Source organism: Glycine max, chromosome 16, assembly GCF_000004515.6.
Source record: "Glycine max cultivar Williams 82 chromosome 16, Glycine_max_v4.0, whole genome shotgun sequence".
Classification (NCBI taxonomy): domain Eukaryota; kingdom Viridiplantae; phylum Streptophyta; class Magnoliopsida; order Fabales; family Fabaceae; genus Glycine; species Glycine max.
In genome coordinates this window covers 7,947,462-7,970,501 of record NC_038252.2, presented here as the reverse complement: position 1 = coordinate 7,970,501, position 23,040 = coordinate 7,947,462, and the positions used below count along the sequence as shown (strand labels likewise).

The following is a 23,040-nucleotide window of genomic DNA, read 5'->3' as shown; positions in this document are numbered from 1 at the left end:
AGATTTTCATTATATGATAACCACTACATTAACACCAGTGTGTTCACAATACTCCAAAAGTGATTAGATTAAATAAGGATATGCTAGAGCAATCAGATCAAATTACAATCCGGTCCCAAGGGTAGAGGCCCAATGAAGAAGAAAATAAAAGGCAGCAAAGAAATTTATATTAATTCAAGATTGTTTACGGATTTATCAGCGAACTCAAGATTTGAATTGTTTGGGTTGAGTCATTTATGTATTTGAGTCAAAATCAAACTAAATGGATCTCGTTTATGTATTGATTGTGTCATGGGTTTAATTTGTAATTTTATAGATCCAATCAAGATCGAACTGAGCGCGCATCTCTCAAATCCTCTTCAAGGGACATAATCTCTCTAATTGAATTAACGTGTTTATAAATGAGTTGGATTAGATTAAAAATAAAAATTGTAAAAATTAAATCGAACTAAATTAATTAAATTTGATTAAATTATGTCTTAAATTTGATCAAATTCGATCCAAATCAGTTGGAAACACCCGTGTAATAACTTGCAACTAAGAAATTTCAATTTCTAAATAAGCGAAATAAAAAATATAGAAGAAAATTTATATAGAAAAAAAAAATATATGGCTGCTACGATGAAAGGTGGCAACGATTGTGGACCCATGATGATGCGTTGAATATGGCTTATATAAGCAAAAACCATTCACTTTTTATTTTATTGTTTGTCATTGCAAAGCGCAAATTAAAGCGCAAAAACCATTCTCCTTCGGTGCTCTTGAAAACATGGGAAAACAGAGCACAGAATTCTCTGCCCTCAACTGCATCGACCTCTCCAACCCTGACATCAACCAATCCGTCAATTTACTCAAACAGGTTTTTGCTTCCTCAATTCACTTTGTTTTTTGAACCATGATTTTTTATCATGTCATATTAATGTTTTTTGTTTTTGTTTTTAGGCATGTTTGGATTCCGGTTTTTTCTACGTTGTCAATCATGGAATAAGCCAGGAATTCATGGAAGAGGTTTTTGCACAGAGCAAGAAATTCTTCTCTCTTCCTCACAAGGAGAAGATGAAGATTCTCAGGAATGAAAAACACAGGGGATACACCCCTGTTCTTGATGAGTTGCTTGATCCTGAAAACCAAGTGCATGGTATGTACTATATACCCTTATGCCTTTGTTGCATGTTTACATAGAGTCCACCATGCTTTCTGATTCTTATTATTTTGTGATTCTGAACCGGTAAAAATACTTAGATACACAGTTTCTTATGTACTTTTGGTGTTATTAGCCGATCAGAATTGAAGTAAACCTTCATCAAACCTTTATTATTAAACCTTTATTAGATAAAACTCTAATTCTAATCAGAAAATGTATCTAAAGTTGTACATACAAAAATTCTGTCTTTCTGAGACTTGCTAACCTTTTTCTCTGATGGGTTAAGTAGGAGACTACAAAGAGGGGTATTATATTGGAGTTGAAAAAGGTGAAGATGACCCAGAATCGAATAAACCTTTTTATGGACCGAATAACTGGCCCGCACCAGGTAAATGAGTCAACTTCTTGGACACAAAATGTGTAATTTCTACCAAATGAGTCTTCCAATTTTTTTTTCTTTTCTTCTCTTAAACTTTTCCTGATTTTTTTTGTTTTTACCATGTAGGTGTTCTTCCAGGGTGGAGGGAGACCATGGAAAAGTTCCATAGAGAGACATTGTATGTTTTGGTGATGATTTTTTTTTTTTTGTTTCTTTCTGTTATAAGATGCAATCTCAAATATTGAGTTTTGATCATTTGTGCTGCATGTGGAACCTGCTAATTGTTGGTTTGTTTCTCACCTACGGTACTTTGTGGAAACCATAGTGTTTAATATGGAGCATGGTTTTAAATTGCGGTTGTGGTACATGGCTTTGTGACAGTTCCTTGATATGATGGGAAATTGCACACAAATGCAGCTGATGCAACCATAATCAAGGTCGCAAAAGCTCCAAAAACCTTGATGTTGCAACCACGAACTGTTTTTTAAAACGGTTATATGGAGCATATATTTGCTTTTCATTTCAACAAAAAAATTCCATTGTGTTTCATCTAGTTGCCTTGTTCTTCCTTGCCTTGGTGGGAGTGGATTGAGGTCTTGTTTTGCTTCTTTTCTTGTCAATGTTATTGCTCCCTTCCTATGTAGAAAATATTAGATCCTTTTTAACAGCCTTGATTGTTCATTTGGAATTAAATTCTGTATTATAGAGGAAAAGGGATTCACATTTTTGTTTTTCTTTTGTTTCTGTCTGTTTTGTTTGGGAATCCAGAGAAGTAGGGAAAGCAGTTGCAAAGATAATAGCCCTTGCACTTGATTTGGATGCTAATTTTTTTGATCAGCCAGAAATGCTTGGAGAGCCCATTGCAACTCTGCGTTTGCTGCACTATGAAGGTATTGAATCTATAACCTTTATACTTGGTATAGATACAGAATTTTCTCAATAACCTCGCATATCATGTACTGAATTCAACCTACCACATCTCGGGTTCTCTTTAAAGGAAGTTTTGTAATAATAATGTAAAAAGTGGCAAATCGCGTACACATAGCTGGTACTATATCTGGTACAATTACAAAGAAAAATAATTTATACAATTGTATTCATTTTTGTTTCATGAAGGTCAAGTTTCGGATCCCTTGAAAGGATTATATGGAGCTGGAGCTCATACTGACTATGGTTTAATTACACTGTTAGCAACAGATGATGTCTCGGGTCTTCAAGTAAGAAAGGAACACACACACACACACACATATTTTAATATTACAAATATTTTTGTGCAAATAATTAAAAACATTGATGTCTTCTATTGCAGATATGCAAAGATAGGGATGCTAAACCTCAGAAATGGGAGGATGTAGCACCATTGAAGGGGTTAGTCCCTATGTCACTGTAGCTTTCATTTCTATTTGCATGCAATGCAATAGTGAGAAACTGAGAATTCTTTCTTCTTCATCCCTAGTTCCCTACCTTTTAATTCATGGGCTGATTTCTAAAAAATTTCTGACATGCCCTTCTTCCTTCAAATTCAAGTTTTTTTTCCCTGGATTTGTTTATCCTAATTTCATAGAGAGTCTTTCCAATTGTCATTCATACAAATCTATATGATGGGATCATGTAAGAAGGTCATACTTTTCATTTGATAGTATGACATGGAATGCTACAAAACCATTCATTCTTTGTAAAATTAACTTATTTGCCACAACTAATGTATTTCTAAAATTTTAATTCTTTTTAAGCTGTGTTATATCAAGTATTAGGCATAATTGGCTGCAAAGAGAGGAAGAACCTATGCTACTAGTTCTTAACTTCATTACCTTTGTCATGCCCTTCTCCTGAATTATTATATAATTTGACTGATTATTGATGTTGTTATGTTGCAGAGCATTCATAGTGAATCTTGGTGACATGCTGGAGCGCTGGAGCAACTGCGTTTTTAAGTAAGAAATCCTTCCCACTTTTAAATATTTCTGATTTTGAATGAAGGCAGGCATGCTTCTGATCTTGGAGGAGTTTAAAAGACAAAAGATTGATTTGTATGGTGGGCAAGCTACAGCTACTATTCACTAGGGAAATATGTTGAGAAGTAATAAATTAGCTAGATAATTAGTGGCATGATATAATGTAGTTTACCTATAAATCTGTAACATAATACTCATCATTGTCAAAAACGACACATGTAAATGTTTCCATGACATTTTCCTTGATGCTAGATTTAGCTTTTAATTAATAAATGGGAATTGCATGTGCATATGGTTTATCACTTGTATTTTTATAAGAACTAAAATTTTTAGAGAACTTGTGTGGTATCCTACATCTCCTTTAGCTGCTACAATGTAATTTGTAAGCTTTAATAGAAGCAGAGAATTGCATGTGTACATAAGTGATAAGTAATTTTATGTGCTCTCATGAAACTTCAAATGTTATGTGGTATTCTATCATTTGTTTCCAGAAACAAAACACCAAGACTTACAGTATACGTAATGAACAAAAGCTAAGTTGAATAAAATATGTGATTTGGCCTTTGGGGTATGTTAACTGTGCATTCTTTTTCATTAAATTTTATGTCATATAATCAAAAATTTACTTTGCATTTATCTTCAGGTCCACACTGCACAGAGTTCTAGGAAACGGTCAAGGAAGATATTCTGTAAGCCCCAGCTCTTTTTTCTGGTTCAACTTTTTTCTTGTTACAATTTTTAATTTGATAGCAAAACAGGTTTTACATTGTTAAATTCAGCAGTACATAATATACTTTGTCTCCCTAAAGATCCTGTTGTTTGTTCTGAGTTTAGAATTTTAAAATTGAAGTTGTATGTGCTTAATACATATATCTGGTCAAATATAAATAATATTTCAAGCTTTAGCTTGTAATCTTGTGGTTCTCTATTATTATCTGCCAGCACTGTAATTCACAATGCTAAGGACAATTATTGGCTACAGCCGCCAGGATTGACTTATGTCACAGTTGGTGATTTTGTTAGCACTGCTAATCTTCCCTTTTGTTTATTCATTGATAGCAATCAATGGGAATCTTCACTATGTTATTATTTTCCAAAATTTAATCTCCACAATTTTTGGTCCATTCCTTGATTATGCATCTTTGTATGTCACAGCTTTAACTTGCAAAGATTGGCAAAATCGTGCATCTTGCTCATCCCTGTGCTGTTTCCTTTTACAGATTGCATACTTCTTGGAGCCCAGTCATGATTGTCTAGTGGAGTGCTTGCCTACCTGCAAATCAGACAGTAATCCGCCCAAGTGAGTTAAACTTGTCATCTAAAATTTGACAGTATATTGTATGTTATAAAGTTCATATAACATTCAAATTCCATCCTTCCATTTTGTGTTATAAAGTAAATAAGGCTCTATCTAGATAAATTTTTCCACAAGCACTTATAGGAGAAGAAAATAAGAAAAAAAATGAATTGTGCTTCTTCCATAATCTGTGTGAGATTATGTTTTGATATTATTCCTGATATTGTATTTATTATTAGAATATTATATTTTCTATTTATCAGTAATTGATTGATCTTGTAATGAATACTGATTCCCTTTTCCATATTATAGCATGAGGTGTGGTATACATTGACACACAACATTACACAGTAAAACACAGCTATAAAATCAACTTATGCACATCAGCTTGTGGAAAATTTAGATGGGATAACTTAAGTTGATTTTTTATGGAGAAATTTATTCAAACAAGGCTTAAAACAGACAATTTATAATATGATGGATTGTGAATTAAATTGCCTTAGTTGTTCATCATACGGACAGATTAATAAGAGACAGCTGCAGTATTAAAATTCTGTATATGGAAACTGAAAAATGAAGTTGTGCTTTTTGTAGTGGTTCTTAACATCCTTGCATTTTCTCTTGTTCCAGATTTCCTCCCATCTTATGCCATGACTACCTAACTCAGCGCTACAACGACACTCATGCTGACTTGAATGTTTATAAGAAACAACAAGCTTGAGTAGTCAACCTTTGGAACTGAACAGCCTGGAGATTTCTCACAAGGACACTCACCTAAGCTGATTTGGATGTTTACAATAAACAACATGCTTAAGAAGTTAGTCTTTTGGAGCTGAGCAGCTGGGGAATTTTGGACTGCATTATGTGTTAGAGTTAACAGCATCATATTGCATTGGCGATGTTATGTAGAATTTGTTTGAATGGCAAATTAGTTTTGTTTTGTGGAAGGGGGGATTCAGCTGTATGGTTTGGTACTTAATGTTAAACCTAAAAGAAAAACATGTATGAAATTAGCAGATGTATTTTTTTTATTCAGCACTAAAGTTGGGAAATGGGAATGATAGGAAGATGAAAAATGAAAATTAGTATTTTGCTTTCATCCCTTGCTTCTAGTCTCTTTACTTTGGCGTCTTTATCTGAATTGATTTGAAAATATACATTACAAATTGCATTCCAACCACACATTAATTTTAAGAATAGATCTTCAATTGGGCCATTTGCTTTAAAAATAGATAAAGTTAATTTTAAATCATTAATCTTAATTAAGATGTTTGTCTAAATTAATTTTAATTATAAATTTTATATTCAAACGTGTTACAATGAAAGAAATTAATTTTAGAAGTTAATGCATGTTTAGTGTCGTGTCTAACTTACGCACAGAATAACTTTCATGTTAACACAGGCATACATGCGATATTGAACATGATTGAGAATTCGTAGCAAAATTACGTTTGAGACAAAGAACAATTTTGTCACTGAATCAAGACCTTTACTTTTGTATTCATTTTGCTTTTATCGGTTGTATTTGCATTAAAACGCGCGTGGCTGTATTTTCAACTGCAAATCAAACATGCACATTGATGCTCACCCTAACACACTATAGCCACGTTAAAGCCTGTCTCAGTATCAGTATGTTTATTGCTTCGTAATTTCCTCATGAAGAATGGACTAAATGCAATATGCTGGTCATTCTTATATTAATTACATGAATTAGTTGTTAAAAACCAATGCATGGTACCACAAGCCATACTGTTCCTATGGCAAGGTTTATTGAGCCAGCCATCGGCATGACATGAGATGAATTGAACTAAGATTTCATAATACAAAGCATTATATGCTTATTACAGCCAAAGCTAACAGTGATTTGCCCCATAACAAAAAGCATGATTCACCTGCAGTTTTGGTGATTTCGTAATAAAAAGCATAAGACCACTCTCACTTATGCGTAAGTTACATAAAACAACTCACATATGCCACCAAAACATATGTTTATTACAGCCAAAGTTAAGTGACTTGCCCCATAATTCACCTATAGTTTCGGTAGACAGGGGTATACATGCAGCTCTCAGCATACTTCACAAGATTCTGAGGACGAGGGAGACGTGTAGCCAAGCCTACAAAGAAAGTTAAAACAATTGTCAGTTTCAAAACATGGCTGATTCATGAGACAGATAGGTACATTCGAACAAAAACGAGGAGTTGTTTGTGACAGTGAGCACAGACCTAGCTCATATGCCTTGGCAGCTACACTTGCAGCTATGTTAGCTGAAATTTTTCTGATGTTAGAGAATGGTGGATAAATCAAGCCCTTTTCGTAGTTCTCCTCGGTCACCAGTTTAGCCAAGGCTTCCGCTGTAAATTACATGAGAATAATGTTGAAGATTCCTTTGTGAACTTTACAAGATCCAAAAGCATTAATTATTGAGATCTTATCATCTCCAATCACAATAAATAAATCAAAGAAAATGTGCAGTGGAACCTCTATATCCAACAATGGAAGAAACTTAAAAGTGAAACAAAGAGGATACAAAGAAGGGAAAGAACAAAACATCATGTTTGTTGAATGTAGTAATTTGTTATCCACTTACAAGCTGCTAGAAGCATATCGTCATGCACTCTGATTGCTCCTGAGATTACCAACCCAAGACCAAAGCCGGGGAAGATGTATGCATTGTTGGCCTGAATGGACAAGGCATTGAAGCAAGACTTAAGATATATGATGCTATTTTTGTATAACTAACTAAATAGTAGAGGTGTTCATGAAGGTAAAACCTGGCCAGAATAGTACACTTTGCCCTTGTATTCTACAGGATCAAATGGACTTCCACTAGCGAAAATCGCACGACCCTATGTTTTTGAAGACAAGCAAAGATAAGTTGTGGGAATAATGCATCATTTTTGCATCAAATCAATGAAATCTCTCAACCAGTTCAAGAGACAGATGTTCTTATCTCTTATTTTACCTCACTCCATTCGTAAGCCTCTTCAGCTGTACACTCAGACTGTGAAGTTGGATTGGAGAGGGCCAAAACAAGAGGTTTCTGCAAGCCAGGCATGACAGTTTTATCAAGATTTTTCTATCTAAATAATCACACAAATACATTCATGTGCAAGAAGAGATAAGAGTTTACTTCATTGATAGAAGTCACAGCCTCAATTACTTCCTTTGTAAATGTTTTTCCCACTCCTGATGATCCAATCAAAACTGTAGGCTTGATTACCTGAAGATGTAACCTAATTAAGGATAGAGACACATCAAAAGACAACCTACAGCAAGTCACAAACAGACATAGTTTGACACCTTAACAGCTTCTAGGAGACTGCCAACAGGCTCATGCTCATGAGCCCAAGGCTGCTTGAAGTGTTGAAGTGAAGCCTTTCTTGAACCAACAATCAAACCCTGCAAGAGAAAAAAAATAAATACTTTGCAGAAACCTAAAAAATTAAAATAAAAAGATAACATAAATTAAACTAAAATGTAATATGTACTAATTTTCATGAGACCCATCATGATTATTTTCTACTACCTTTGAGTCTACAAGCCATATCTTCTTGCGAGTCTCCTCTATAGGTGTCTTTGTCTGCACGAGAAATAAATATAAGAAAATTAGCAATTTCAATTTAAAAACTAACTCAGGAAATCAACATGACCACTATATAAAGTATAAACAATAAATAACTTATTCACCTGCTTTGACATCTCAAGAGCTATTAGTTCTGCTATTCCAGTTCCAGCCTAAACAACATGACAGAAAATAAATTACACAATCTTGCCAATTACAGACAACAGGTGATGTGTGATACCGTGCATGCATAAACCTCAAAACAAGAAGAAATATAAAATAAAGAAAATGGGTATTTAAAAGTTTTCAAACTATGTACTACTCATTCTATTCCACTGGTTGTTTCCCTTTGCTTCAGCAACATGGAAAGATGCATAAATATGAAGTCAGAAAAGGGGCAAATACCTCTCCAGCCCCAAGGAACAAGAATGTGTGGTCAGCCAGATTACCGCCAATGAGCTTCAAGGCTGCCACGACCCCAGCAAGAACGACAGATGCAGTCCCCTGACACAATAATGCATTAATAATTAGAAATATAGAACATAACAATCTTCAAGATGTATGTGAGTAATGTGACTGTGTCAGCCTTTATGCAATTTAGTACCTGAATATCATCGTTGAAAACAAGATGAGTTGTGCCATATTTTGCAAGCAATTCAAAAGCATTGTGGTTTGCAAAATCTTCAAACTGCACAAAATCAATTTAAACAGTCAGAGATACTAAGATTGGATGAGCTCACAAATCTTAAGAATTACACAAGAAATTTGCAACCTGAATAAGAACTTTTTCTCCATAGTTTTGCTTGACAGCAGTCATGAACTCTTGCAAGAGTTCAGAATATTCCTAAGAAGAAAGCAGAAACCAAATTGCATCAAGATTAATGCAAGTTAAAATGATGCGGATAATGATAGTATATTAAGATAAACAACTTTGAGCAAGCCATAAATCATATTATGCTATTATGTTAGTTATACAAACCTGTCCAGTTGCCCTCTTTTGTCTGAGCCCAATGTAAAACTCATCATTCAGTAATTTTTCATTGTTTGTCCCCACATCGATCGTAATAGGCAAACACTAGCAACGGAACAAGAAAGAAAACATCACTACACGACTCACAAGAGTGAACTTAATTACACTATTACTCAATCTCAATGTTCCAAAAAGAGAAAGGAGACATATAATGATATAACAATGAGAATATAAGAACATATGTAAAGTGCTTACTGCTGATGGTCGAACTCCTCCTAGTGCTGTGTACAAGGCCAATTTACCAACAGGAATTCCCATCCCCTAAAACACATTCAACATCATTATGTGAAGAGTAAATTATCCACTTTCATCATATATATCAATGTCTTGATAACTTCAATGATAGTTTTTCTTTTTATATGATCATATCAATGAATTTGATTCCCTATGAGAAATATTCAAGTGAATACCTGACATCCAAGATCCCCAAGTCCCAAAATTCGTTCGCCATCTGTTACAACAATAACTTGAATACTCCTCTCAGGCCAGTTTTTCAATACTTCAAGAACCTTCCCCCTAAAAAAAGGCAAACAGCTTAATGACCCTGCATTAAAATGTAGTCCAAAACTGCATACAAGCCACATGAATAAAGAAATTTATACTTCTCTTTCAAACTTATGAAAAGACCCTGAGGACGCTTGAAGATGCTCCCATATTTCTGGCAAGCCTCACCAACAACAGGAGTATACACAATTGGAAGCAGTTCCTCAACATGATCAATTAGAAGTTTGTAAAACAGCCTTTCATTCGTCTCCTGTGTACCAGCACAACATGTTTCACTTTTCAGAACAAGAGGAATAATATTTTTCCATGTTCCTCCTTGATAAAATTCAATGGCATCAGAATCTTTAGGTTCTATTTTTGAGTTCAAGGAACCATAATAAAAGGAGAAAAGAGATCATGGTTGAAAGAAAAGGCGCTATTAGTATAAAATATTTGCAATTATATGTCACTTCCATCCATCACAGACTAAAGGAGACAACATTAATAACATCATGAAAAAGACAAACTTAACCACAAACAATATCATGTTATGTAAAAATAGAACTATATATGATGAGTTGAAAAGACATGCCTGAAGTTCCATCATAGCCTGATACTTTTGCAAGGGAACCTGATACTGTCGGATATTGTTTATCAACTGCTTCTCCTGTAAACAGTAGTAGAGAGAAGTGATCAAAAACTAGAGGGAAGGGGCACAAAGGGGAAAAAAGTAAAAAAGAAAAATAAAAAATGAAAGAAAATAGCCAACTAAAAGATAATAGATAAAAATCATAGTTCAAACCTGAAGTTGCTGGGAGGTAATTGTAGGAGGTAGTAGTCCACGCAAATAGTGCGCATCCCTCTCTTTCTCAGTGAAAGCAAGTCCCTTGTTGTATTGTGGATCTCTAAGCAAAGAGTACCCACTGCAGCACAAAATCTTATACAAACTCAGACCACAATTTCAGCTAACTCAAAAATGATCAAATATTAACTAATCTTTAGCATTACTATATGTTATATTATCTACCCTGAATAAATTTCTCCATAAAAACTTTAAAAGAAGAAATTAAGTAAAAAAGTAAAATGACTTAAATCTTCTTTCATAAGCTAAAATCAACTTATGTACTTAACTTTTTGTAGAAGCTCGCTTATGTAACTTTCAATATGTAACATATGGAAAGTTTTGAGTAGAGGATCAGAATTTTATTAAAGTCAACAAGTTCAACTTCTGCTAATTAACCACTTCTGTTAAACAATCTTAGTCTTGTCTAGTTTTTTTTTTTATCTGAGATCGAAGACAGTGTCAGGGATTTACAATAATATACCATGTTCAACCAACTGGCCTAAACCCCTTAACATATTGAAGTTGTGAAGCTCAAAAAAACTGAGAAAGTATGCAAATTATGAAACATGAAACTAACAGGTAGAGAGATTGACCTGGCGACTGAGAAATTCCATGGGGTGACAAGTTGGTCCTCAGTGGCATGATCTTCACCGTAGACATCTTCAACACCGCCACTCACGGTGGATCTTGGACTCAGATCAAGCACTGACTCACCATCTCTCAGGGCCTTAAGTGTGCTCTCCATTCAAACTCACCACTGTAATAAACACTGTCTCTAACTATGTGATATGATTGGTGAACTGTGAAGTGCTAATAAAAAAAAACAATGCCAGTGCATCAACACCACCACCACCTCTCTTACTTATTGACATGATATGATGACTTACAATACAATAAAAATAAAGAGAGTCAAGGAAAGAAAAATAATCTAATGGTTGTTGTGTCGTTTTCTATTTGGAAAGTGAAACCATGTGAAATGAGTGCACCACTTCCACTTCATTGCATTACTAAAGTAATAATACTTTCAATGCTATTGCGTTGTTAGATACAAGTGGATAATAAGGACTTAATAAGCGTTAAAGGAGTGGTTAATTATAGCCAAAAAATAATAAAGATAATATAATCTAAATCGAGAACATGTAGCAGAGGAAGTGTGCTTTAGACTGGCCACGTTCTGTTGTGTCGGGGGAAAATTGTCGCGACCTATAACAGGATATGAAAAATACGAATTGTTTTTGTGGAAAAAAAACACGTTCTATGTTAGTATTTTGCACGAATTGTTTCATATGATAAACAGTTAAACATCATGAAGTTTTTTTTATATTTTATTTTAACAAAGCCAAAATGAATTTTATTATTAAAACAAGAAGAGTTGTTATGGGTCCCAACACATTTGCCATTGGTTCTTACCAACATTCAAAAATTCCAAAACACACATTTCCCCACAATGCAACCGTGCAAAAAACATTGTGCAACAGAGCCCTGATTCCATTATACATTCATTATGCATCCCACTAATACAACTGAATCATAGTTCAGTTGTACAACATAATTGTACATCTGATGTAAAAAAAAAATTGTTTTGTTTAATTGTTTGATAGATAGGTTTGACAATTAGAAATAACTTATTTATTGAATCAAATTTCATAGAAATGTCTATTACATATCGTCTATTAAAATACACATCCATAAAATTAATTGGATACACACTAAACGTTTAAAATTATTTCAATTCATAGAAATGCCTACTAAATATTGAGATCTTCTAGTTGAATGAAATTGTATTGAATTGAAAGCTTGCATGCGTTGAATGTTAAGACCTTTGCCATGAACAAGCTTCGGGAGTGCAGTATCCTTTCCATTGTGGTACAACAAGAGACAATAAACAATTATCCTTTTAAAATAGCTATATTATCATACAAAAGACAGGGTTAGTGAATAAATCAATATTAGCTTACAAAAGTAAAGGGTATCTTTAGTGGATAATATATACCTGCACAAAGTGATTTCCATTGACAAATCCAATTACAATTAGATGAGACATAGTTGGTGCAAAACTCCTAAATGGAAAGAAGGTCCAACTTTCCAACCTAGATAAGTGGACCAATACAACATTATGCTGACTAGCAATGACATAACCCAGGTAGGGAATGGTCATCCACTTCACAGCGGGCACTAGGTCACGTTCAACATACAAAGAGGTTATTAATTTCAACAATTTTTCTTATGAGACAAATAATTGAACATAGAGATAGTGTCATGTTTGAAGTTCCTAAATCAAATATGCAATTTCCTTGTAGCCACAACTTTTTTCTGGTGTGGCCAACAATCTTTAAAATGTAGTGTTGCAACTCATCGGGAAATTCATCCATATAATGGTTCATTTTTTTTCTTCTTGTTGTCATGGCCAACTTTGCAAGCCACACTTGGAGTTCTCGAACTACCAACCATCATATTTATTTCATTGATTTGCTCCCACATTGAAGTTTCACATTTGACAGATTTCACAGACTTTGGAGCATCCTTTGTTTTTATCTTCATTAAAGGGGGACACATCGAAATGGCATTTGAAAATGCAAATTCATGGACTTCAATCTTTAAGGTGATTTTACCACACACATCTAGTTGTGAAAATCTCTTAAACAATGCATCAATCTCAATCTCATATGCCAAAGCTAAGTCCCCACAAAAGTCACATGTATCATTTGAACTATGAATGGATAATATCTGTCAATGTACACAAATGGACATCAAGGGAATGAAGCCATATATACTGATAAATTCAACAAGTTTACAAGCACATGGTAGACTGTGAGTAACTCTAAGTGTACAACCACAATTAGAACTGTCAGTACCTACAGTGTTAACCCGTTTCAACTCATGGAAATGATGTCGTATGCTTCTCTTGATACAAAATCATGTAACTTCTTATATATCAGGGTATTGGCATGTGTTCAACCACATTTATCCTTTCTACAACACCTCTTGTTACATTGACTCTTGGCCTTTGTTTAATTTTAAATAAACTCTTAATTAATTTATTCGTGAAAATCCATGTTAAGTTTTTGCATGTACAACATCACTAGATAAAAGCAGAAATTAAAACATAAACACCATTGTGGAAGGAAACATAAATTTTTCATTAATTAAAAAATGTGTCGACATAGTTAAAAAAATACAACTAAAGGTACTCAGATCACTGAAAGACCACTAATCAACTCCCTCTAACAAAAGCATAACAAGTGACACTAACATGCTAATCCCCTCCCTCGGAATCAAGCTTGACAAGATGGCACTCATCACCCGTAGGAATAAAAGATAATCTAATCAGACACATCTACTTCTCAAGAATGACAAGAGCCTCCATGTATTGCTTGGCCTCACGTATGTCAAATACTCTAGGTGGAAAGGTTAACTCAGTTGTAACTAGCGATGCGCCTAACGATGGTAGGTTACAAATGATGAGACCTCCACGTTAGTGATGTCTACCATCGCCTTCATGGAAATACCACTATCAAGTCGGGTCAAACGATACTTCTTGATTCCATGTTGTAGGTTCCATCTATGCTTAAAAATAAAAGGGAATTGGGGTGAGATCATATTCTTTCGATGTCACCTCATGGAAAGAGTAGAGACATTTTATCACTCCAACACACAAACAAACAACATAGAATTGTACAAATATAAGATTAGTAGTGGGAACTCTAGAATAATCCAAGTCTCATCTTGTCCCCATCATCATCATCACATCATTCTCTTATCAGCATCATCGTATGGATCCATACACCTGGTTGATTAACCATCATCACAAATCCTTGGGAAGCGATGTGGAGTAAGTATATCTACCACTGTCACAATCATATACATGTGCAGTCAACACATACACTTGGTACCATGATACCAATACTAGCTGTCAATCAAACATACTCTCATTACATGTAAACAACAAAACGAAATCCTCGAAAGAGATATACCCTTTGCTCCATCATAAGTTGTCTTTGTATTTATTGGGATGTACCAGTTGGCACTAAGAGTCCCAAAACATATGGGAGCGACCTATCCGTTGAGATGTCACACACTCAATGTCTTCCACCCTTTAGACCTCTTGCTCGAGCTATTTATATCAACTTTTGGTATACCAAATCGTAGCTTCCTGCACCACATCCAAAACCTTCCACCTAACTTGGCTAATCCAAGTCTTTTAGGTTTTAAGGTTCATACTCGTGGATTAACAGTCAAGATCAACACACAAGGGTCATTCTCACCCTTTAACAACAATATATAAGATAAGGATATGGTACGCGAAACATCAACAATAATAATAAAAATAATAAGGATACACCATCACATTTCAAGACATAAATTCCATATCTAACAATAATGATGTAATCATTATATCACATGCTTCATGCTTCCTTGTAATTATATTAAGATTCTTATCTTATCATAATATTTTTTTAATATTCTTTTCTTAAAATAATTATAAAATCAACATAATAATAATAATAATAATAATAATAATAATAATTTTCTTATCAAAATAAAATTATAAGAATAATTCATATTTATATAATTACAAATAATTTGATAACTCAGTTATATTTAATTTATTTGTGAGATAGAAATAATCATTTATAACATCACTTTTTATATTTATGTGTAAATATAAATACACGTGACACATATATGATAACATAATAATGATTAATACTTTATTTTTATCTAATCCTTAAATCTGGTAAAACAATTTTTCTTATAAAATGAATTGAAGTATATAAATGTTACTTTATAATGACAACATTTCCTTTATAAAGTAAGGATAATATTAACTTTATCAACTTACATAATTCAAACACTTGTTTATAATAAAAGTTTCTCTTAAAATTTTGTAATAATAATGATCATAACTTTTATAAGTTTAATTTAGATAGAACTATAGAATTCCAAAACGTATTTTTCTTCATAAATTAAGTAAATAATGAACATTTACTTTCTTCAAATAAATACTATAATAATAATAATATATAAAACGATTATTCTCTTTTGCTGTACACATTTCATTTGACGTTTTTACCCATGAATTAATTATAAAATTATCATTTATTATTTTTTTCCATGTTCTCCAATAATATTAGGAATGGATATTTCGTTTTATTTTAAAAATTTACCCTTCAACTTATGGAAGGAATTACACGAAGCCACCAAGGCACCAAGAATAAATGCACTCAGATTTTATATCCAGATTTCTACAAAGTAATTGCACTTTATTATTTTTTTGGGAACTGCATATCCAACTGCATCATGTGGTACCAGTTGTTCCTTTATGTTTTATGTTCCTTTTTTCTCTTCAAACTAATCACATATTTAACTCTCATCTTCTTTCTTTCTTCTTCCACCCATTCACCATCACAATGACTCTCTTTTAACATGTATGTTTCAAATTTAGACTCTACTTAACACAAGCTTCCCAATTTGTCATAGTTTGTGTTTTATTTTAATTGTTTGTGTATGTATTGTGTTTTTTTCTAATATTTTATGTGCATTTCAGATTTATCAAAACTACATAACTTTAAAAAGATTCTTTAAGAAATTGATTAACAATCAAATTCAAAGGAATTTATTAAATTTTGGGTTAAGTTTGATTTTAAAGAAATTCATTTATTTTTTATTATTTTCTCTTCATCTTATTCTTTGCCCACTATAAAATCCTCCTATATATTGTCAACTTTCTTTTTATTTACTATTTACATAATTTTCTTTCTTTAACAGGTGATATAAATACTATAAAAAATTTAAATACTTAACAATAAAAAAAATAACAAGAAAAACATAAAGATAAAATACAAGAAATAGAAGATAAAGAATCATCATGGGATGAAGACAAAATGAATTATTTAAAAGACAAAGAAATAATAGAGAAAGCCTAAATAATATAATTAATTAATTATATTATTTGTCATATTATAATATGACAAATAATATGGATATCTTGATCTTTAAAATATAAATTTTATATTTATTTTTTTACTTTCAGTATCCATTTTAGATGTATATAATTTTATTTTTAAAATAAGCACATTCAAATGTATAATACATGAATGGATCTATCTTATTTTAATTAAAATTTTAAAACTTTCGCTTCCCTCTGCTTTTCTTTACTCTAAACCTGACACGACTAATTATACTAAGATGGATCTTTTCTAATGAATCATACATAACTAATTAATAAATTGTCATGAACATTTTCTAATGACAGGGAGCCTTCAATTGTCATGTTTCTGCGTATGAATTGAACATTATAGTATTGGGTTTCCAATACTCACACACCTAGTATGTCCCCTTGATTTAATTGTCATGCCTAATTGGAAGAAAAAAGAAAAGTAGCCACACTAAAATCAAATTATTAAATGAAAAATAATATATATAGATAAAATATATTTTTTTAACCTTTTAAGGATAAACATAGTAAACTAACTATTGTTATTTAGAAACAACAATATCTTTTTAAATTTAAGATTTCATATTATCCCACTATTTTCTTAGTTTTTCTTTAATAAATCAATATTACTTAAATATTGTCATTTTTTGTTTTTAAAATCTCAAACTATTGCACTACTTTCTTTAATTTTATTTTTATTCTGAAAATTTTGAAATGTTTTGTTCTTAAAGAAATATAAGAAATATTTTTCCAACAACAAAATAAATACATGAGAATACCTATGTTTTCTTTGTTTTCTCTCTTTAATTTATATACAACATAACACAATAGAAATATAAACACAAATATGTGATAAGGCTTGTATTTGTGCTAATAATAATTAGAATAAGTACATACTAACACTAGTAATCAAAGTTACACTCCACATAAAGATGGGTGAGGTCTTTTTAATTTCTCTTATGTTCATCTTGTTTATAGACATTCATACAAGTTCATGCAAATTCATCATGATCTTCATTCAAAATCAACACTTCAAACCATACAAATTAATAATAATATGAAATGAGAGAACCTTTAAGATTCATCTTTACACTCCCATAAAATAACATTTTTCCTCTCTCAGACTTGTGTCATTCTTCTACCACCACCACCAAAGAAGAACTTCAAACTTTATTCCTCTCTAACTTTTTCTCTACTTTCTCTAAAATTCTCTACTTATAGACTACTTGAGTAATAAGAGAATAAATATGATTAATGATGGATACTAAATAAGAGAACCCACAAGTCCTATGATTACTAAATCTTTAAACTATTATTAATCCTACCTTTTCATTTTATGATATCAAATTCTTATAATAATTCTATTCAGCCTTTTAACTAACTAATTATTCGCACAAAAAATAAATCTTCCGGAATTCTTTTTTTCTTCTTCTTTTAGAAACTGGTCAGTTTTATGTCCAGCACCCATTTTCTATTATTCACACCCCTGCAACACCTTATTTTGTTTTTATTATATAAGTCCAGAACTAATATATTTTTATTCTAGGCCCAACATAATAAACATATAATGTTACACATTTAAAAGCTAATTGCAAAAACTTGTAATCAAATAAAATATACTTATAAAAGAAGTCATACAACATCAATTCACACAAATACATTACTCAAAGAATTAATCATAATTTCTTGTGATAATAATTCTCTTTAAATCAAACAATATTTATTTTAGGAAATATTTAATTTCCTAAAATAAATCAATTCCTATAAAGTGAAAATTGGGATGTTACATTTTTCTAAAACAAAGTCTTAATAGTTGTATGCTACAAGTCAAGCATGTTACTCATTGTATCCCACAACTATACAAATCTCTTATGCTATCATGAAGAAACCTCTTCAATCTCTCATATGTGCCTTCAACCCTATTATGCAACAAAATGAAATGTAAAAAATTTTGCAATATTAAAAAATAATAAATATCAAAGTAATTAAGCAATTCAATGAATTTATGTACCTATTTGTTTTTATGTTTCTGAGATGCATGACCTAATCAACACATGCTTGTACTAATTTCTCCTTAAAAGGCGTCAACCATGTATTTTGGATATAGTCGACAAATACTTTTATAACGTATGCACCAGTTTAAAAAGTTTTTCAAACATTCATTATATGATTCTTCATTCGAATATTGTAGTAACAGTTTCCAAACATTCATGATATTTTGTCCCTCTTCAGCCTTATCTACATGGATTTTGCATTTTGCATTGATATTTTTTGTAATGTGGAATAATAGACATAACAAGTCGGTTGAAAAAAGAAACACAATCTCTAACGAATTTGTGAAATCAAGATTCCTATCGACAATAACTTGAGGCAACACATCATCTTTCAAAAATAATCTTTTCACCTTACTTAAAGCTCATTCAAAATTATCAATTATCTAAGAACTTAAATAAGAAATGGCAACAACAAAAGTCATGTTTGTTGAAGTGATATCAACAATTTCCAACAAATGGAAAACGATACTTTTTTCCTTGTAAGTTGTTCATAAATCAACATTATTGGAATTGAATTCAGGAGTTTGATTGAATCTGGATGTGCCCACAATATATCTATGGTGACATCTTCATTGTCTAATCGTCTAAACTAGTAAACATATTTGCTGCATTCTATCAACTTTATGAGAGGTTTATTTTGTTCTTGGATCCCTTTGGCTGCAATGATATTTATGACGTTCATTGTGTATGATTTTGATGGTGTCGACATTTGTCTAATCTTGATCTTTGATTGTCAACAAAATTTGACCAAGCTTTACCATGTTTTTGGTCAATTGATTAACTAGAGTTTTTTCTTCATTGCTTAAACGACCAGCATATGAATGATCAAATAATGTTGTCATCACTTTATGATTATGAAAACCACATTCTACTGTAAGTTTTAAATCTATGGTTCTCAAAAACCTCCCTTTTAATTTATAGGGTACCTACATTTTTTGGTTTCAGTACTCTTGTGCAATAACTTGTCTTTGTACTTTTTTTCCTCATTTTCGTAACCCAATATAACATTTTTTTTTACTTACTTTAGACTTTTGAATCAAAACCACAAACTTGTGCTCCTTTCCCACATGTTGAGTCCAATTCAACAAATCACCATGCTCTTGAAAAATCTAAAGAATCAAAAAAATTATTCAATAACAAAACACAGACATATAAAAGTCATAAAATACATATCATCAATCATGAAATAACTAAAATTGTCAGGATAGCTAGGTTGCGACAGCATATTAGTGTCATCACCACCCACATTTTCATCATTATCAATCCTCAAACCAATATCATTAGGCTCGATTCCATATAAAAAGTCGGTTGATAAAAGAAAGCTTGGCTTCTATCATGCATATTTTCTCATTCAGGTGGCATTGTAACCTCATCAAATATAAAATTATTCTAATCCATTGACCTACAAAATCAATAAAAAATAATTGGTTGTTTAAAAAAATTGTTTGGTGCATAATTTGTAACCCAACAGAATCATGATCTTGTGGTGTATGATTTTTTGTTATACAATAAAATTGCGATTCCGTTGGGTAACCTATAAAATTTCTGACTGTCAATTTCTCGGCAACTCATACACTATGACACATCACAAGGTGACACTTCACTCAATATTCTTGTTGGTCAAAACCATTCGTAGGTAACTCTTTTTGAGACATCGATAATGTTCTTCGACTGCTTTTAGGAGCAATGATTGTTCTCACAAATTAATACGAGACTTTTTAGTGTGTTTTATCTTTACTCACACTTTTTGAAAAACTTTCCAAATGACCACTCATTCCATAATTACCAGCTAAAGCACACTTAATTGTGGGCATGATTCTCGCCATCAAACTTGAAGCTCCTAATTGTAGCTTATGCATCAAATGGCCAATTGGCGTGCTTTTATTGAGTTGGGATGCAGTCCAAACACGGGCTTTGGATATTTATTGAGTAAACTACAATTTTGATACTAACAAAGTCTAATTTTATTGATTAAACAGAGTACTGAATTATTATAAATTTTTAAATATTATTTTTAATTTTTATAAATAAAAAACAGCTATTTTAATTCATGAAAGTGTAATATATTTATAATAATTTATAATTAAATAATGATATAAAATTACATCAACGAGACAAGAAAAAGGATGGCAAGGCGGCTTTCTACTCTAGAACACGCGTTTTCCAATTGTTGTTAAATGGTGATGTCTTTTTCAACAAAAGCGTAGAAACAAAACAAAAATTGAATGCACACTAAAAAAAAAAAAAAGGGATGCAATCATGTCTGATGAATAAATGTGAATATTTTTCTTATACCAAAGAATATCCACCAAAGAAAACTAAAAATATCAGGACTTTTATTACAACTAATATCATTTACTTTTATTAATCCAAACATAATAGTTTAGTGCCTTACTTTTTTCATTAAAAGAGACTGACTCTGAAACAAAAATTATTTTAGGCTAAAAGAAAATATTAGATGAATATAAAAATTAAAAAAATGGCGTATGTTTATATCGTTAATATATATATATATATATATATATATATATATATATATATATGGACTACAGGACTTAATGATTTCTTAAAACTTAAATACAACTAGTTAAGAATAAGAAACTAATTTCTCAATATGCGATGCGCGAATATCTATTTATAGAATTGACAACTTCACATCTATAGTAGATATTTTTTTCATGCACATAAACATACTTTTACAATAATGAATTAGCTCGGTGGTGTCAGACAAGTTAATGTTTTTTTTTTATCAAATTATTATAATTTGTCCAAACAAATTAATGTAATTTTCTGTCAAAATATTATAATTTACCATTTTTTGGTGCAAAGGATTTTTTTTAATGAAACATGACTTCATTCTCATCATCAGAATCATGAGTCACCTTATCTTATCATCACCGATACAATGGATAGAAAGATAGATAATAGTTATTGAGGTTGTCTGTCAAATAATATTGAGGTTGTCCCATGCATCGACTTTAAAGTTTAAAGTAATGCCACGCCCTATCTTTTATTTGATTTTTCTTTCGAGAACACCAATATTTCGATGCAAAACTCATTGGATCAGTTCACTTTTAATAAACGTAATGTTAATTAGAATATTTACAAAAAATTATGTAAAAAGTAAGACAATAAATAACCATTGTATTTATAAGAGGTCTATATCATTACTCCATATATACCTAGTATTCGGCTTTTGTACATGGTGAAATTATTTTATAAATTACTAAAATTGGTAGATTTTAAAAGATTACGGAAATAGATATATTGTGCTTCTAAAAACGATTTCAACATGTAGAAATAATAATTTCAAAACGATTTTACTTGTTTGGTTTTAGTTTTTTTTTTTAATTTTAACGATTAAGAAATCGTCACAAATTGCTCCTTTAGCCACCACAAATTGATTCATTACATAAGAAACAAAAAATTTGTGGTGGTTTTACCGCTACAATTTTACATTTTCTTTATAAAAAAACAAAAATTGGAAAAGTGAAATCATCCTTGGAAGTACAATTTCTTCATGTTGAAATCTACCCATTTTGATAATTTATGGAAAAAGAATTACACCAATTTAATATAAAAACCCCTAATATTCTCTTTGTAATTATCTTGTGGTATATATATCATATAAAAAGATTGTGAGAATGAAAATGATCAATCTTAATTGATATATTAAAATGTAAGGTTAAGATTAAAATAGAAAATTAAATATCTTAAAAGATTTAATTTATGTCAAGATTAAAATATTTTAAATTTAAATTAAAATTTCATTTAATCATAAAATTTACCAAATAGGAAATCAAATATGTTTATGTTCTTTATTGAAAAAAATTAATTTATGTCAAGATTATCATCACAACAACTATCATTGTTATCACCACCTTCGCCGCCATAACCATCGTTGTTGATGCTGTTGTTGCCACCATCACCGGTGACAATGGTGGTGGTAATAACAATGGTGAAGGTCACGGCGACAGTGACAATAATGATAGTATCTGCAATAGTGGTCATGATAATGACAATGAAGATCATGACGACAGGGATGGTAACGGTTGACAACAATAGTGATGATTAATGATGATAGTGATAACATTGGCGATTATGGTGGTGATAGATTAATTAAGATATTTTATGGAGTGATGATGTGTTAATTAAGATATTTTAGAAAGTGATAATTAAGATGTTTATAAATTTATTTGTTGTTTAGTTAATCTTTTAGAGATTTGATAATGTATTAAATTTTAATTTTAATCTAATAATTATTATTAGTTGTTCTCACATTGTTATATAAGATAATGTTCCTGACAAGAAAAAAAAATTAAAAATACACAATATTTGAATACCTAACAAAGA

General features: G+C 31.4%; 2 protein-coding genes across 3 annotated transcripts; one reads left to right on the top strand and one right to left on the bottom strand.

Annotated features, from left to right (window-relative positions):
• Positions 1–703: 703 nt before the first annotated feature.
• LOC102661081 (pcbC domain-containing protein) lies at positions 704–5,874 on the top strand. Of its 2 annotated transcripts, none has more exons than NM_001367212.1 (11): positions 704–859; positions 943–1,138; positions 1,434–1,532; positions 1,650–1,701; positions 2,292–2,413; positions 2,640–2,740; positions 2,833–2,891; positions 3,401–3,457; positions 4,122–4,167; positions 4,699–4,778; positions 5,406–5,874. In NM_001367212.1, the coding sequence occupies exons 1-11, from the start codon at positions 770–772 to the stop codon at positions 5,494–5,496; spliced, it is 993 nt and encodes a 330-aa protein (NP_001354141.1). In that variant the 5' UTR covers positions 704–769; the 3' UTR covers positions 5,497–5,874. The 2 variants fall into 2 exon arrangements, with proteins under 2 accessions (NP_001354141.1, NP_001276284.2); NM_001289355.2 differs by having other exon boundaries at positions 1,431–1,532.
• A 636-nt stretch (positions 5,875–6,510) lies between these two features.
• Positions 6,511–11,662, bottom strand: LOC100784112 (NADP-dependent malic enzyme). The gene is made up of 19 exons (XM_003547696.5): positions 11,289–11,662; positions 10,654–10,774; positions 10,444–10,518; positions 9,971–10,122; positions 9,779–9,884; positions 9,564–9,629; positions 9,318–9,413; positions 9,111–9,182; positions 8,943–9,026; positions 8,744–8,842; positions 8,464–8,511; positions 8,303–8,356; positions 8,077–8,175; positions 7,907–7,996; positions 7,739–7,816; positions 7,548–7,622; positions 7,364–7,454; positions 6,999–7,127; positions 6,511–6,889 (listed from the first exon to the last, which is right to left on the bottom strand). Exons 1-19 carry the CDS (start codon positions 11,438–11,440, stop codon positions 6,801–6,803), a joined length of 1,776 nt encoding a protein of 591 aa, XP_003547744.1. The 5' UTR covers positions 11,441–11,662; the 3' UTR covers positions 6,511–6,800.
• Positions 11,663–23,040: the final 11,378 nt, after the last annotated feature.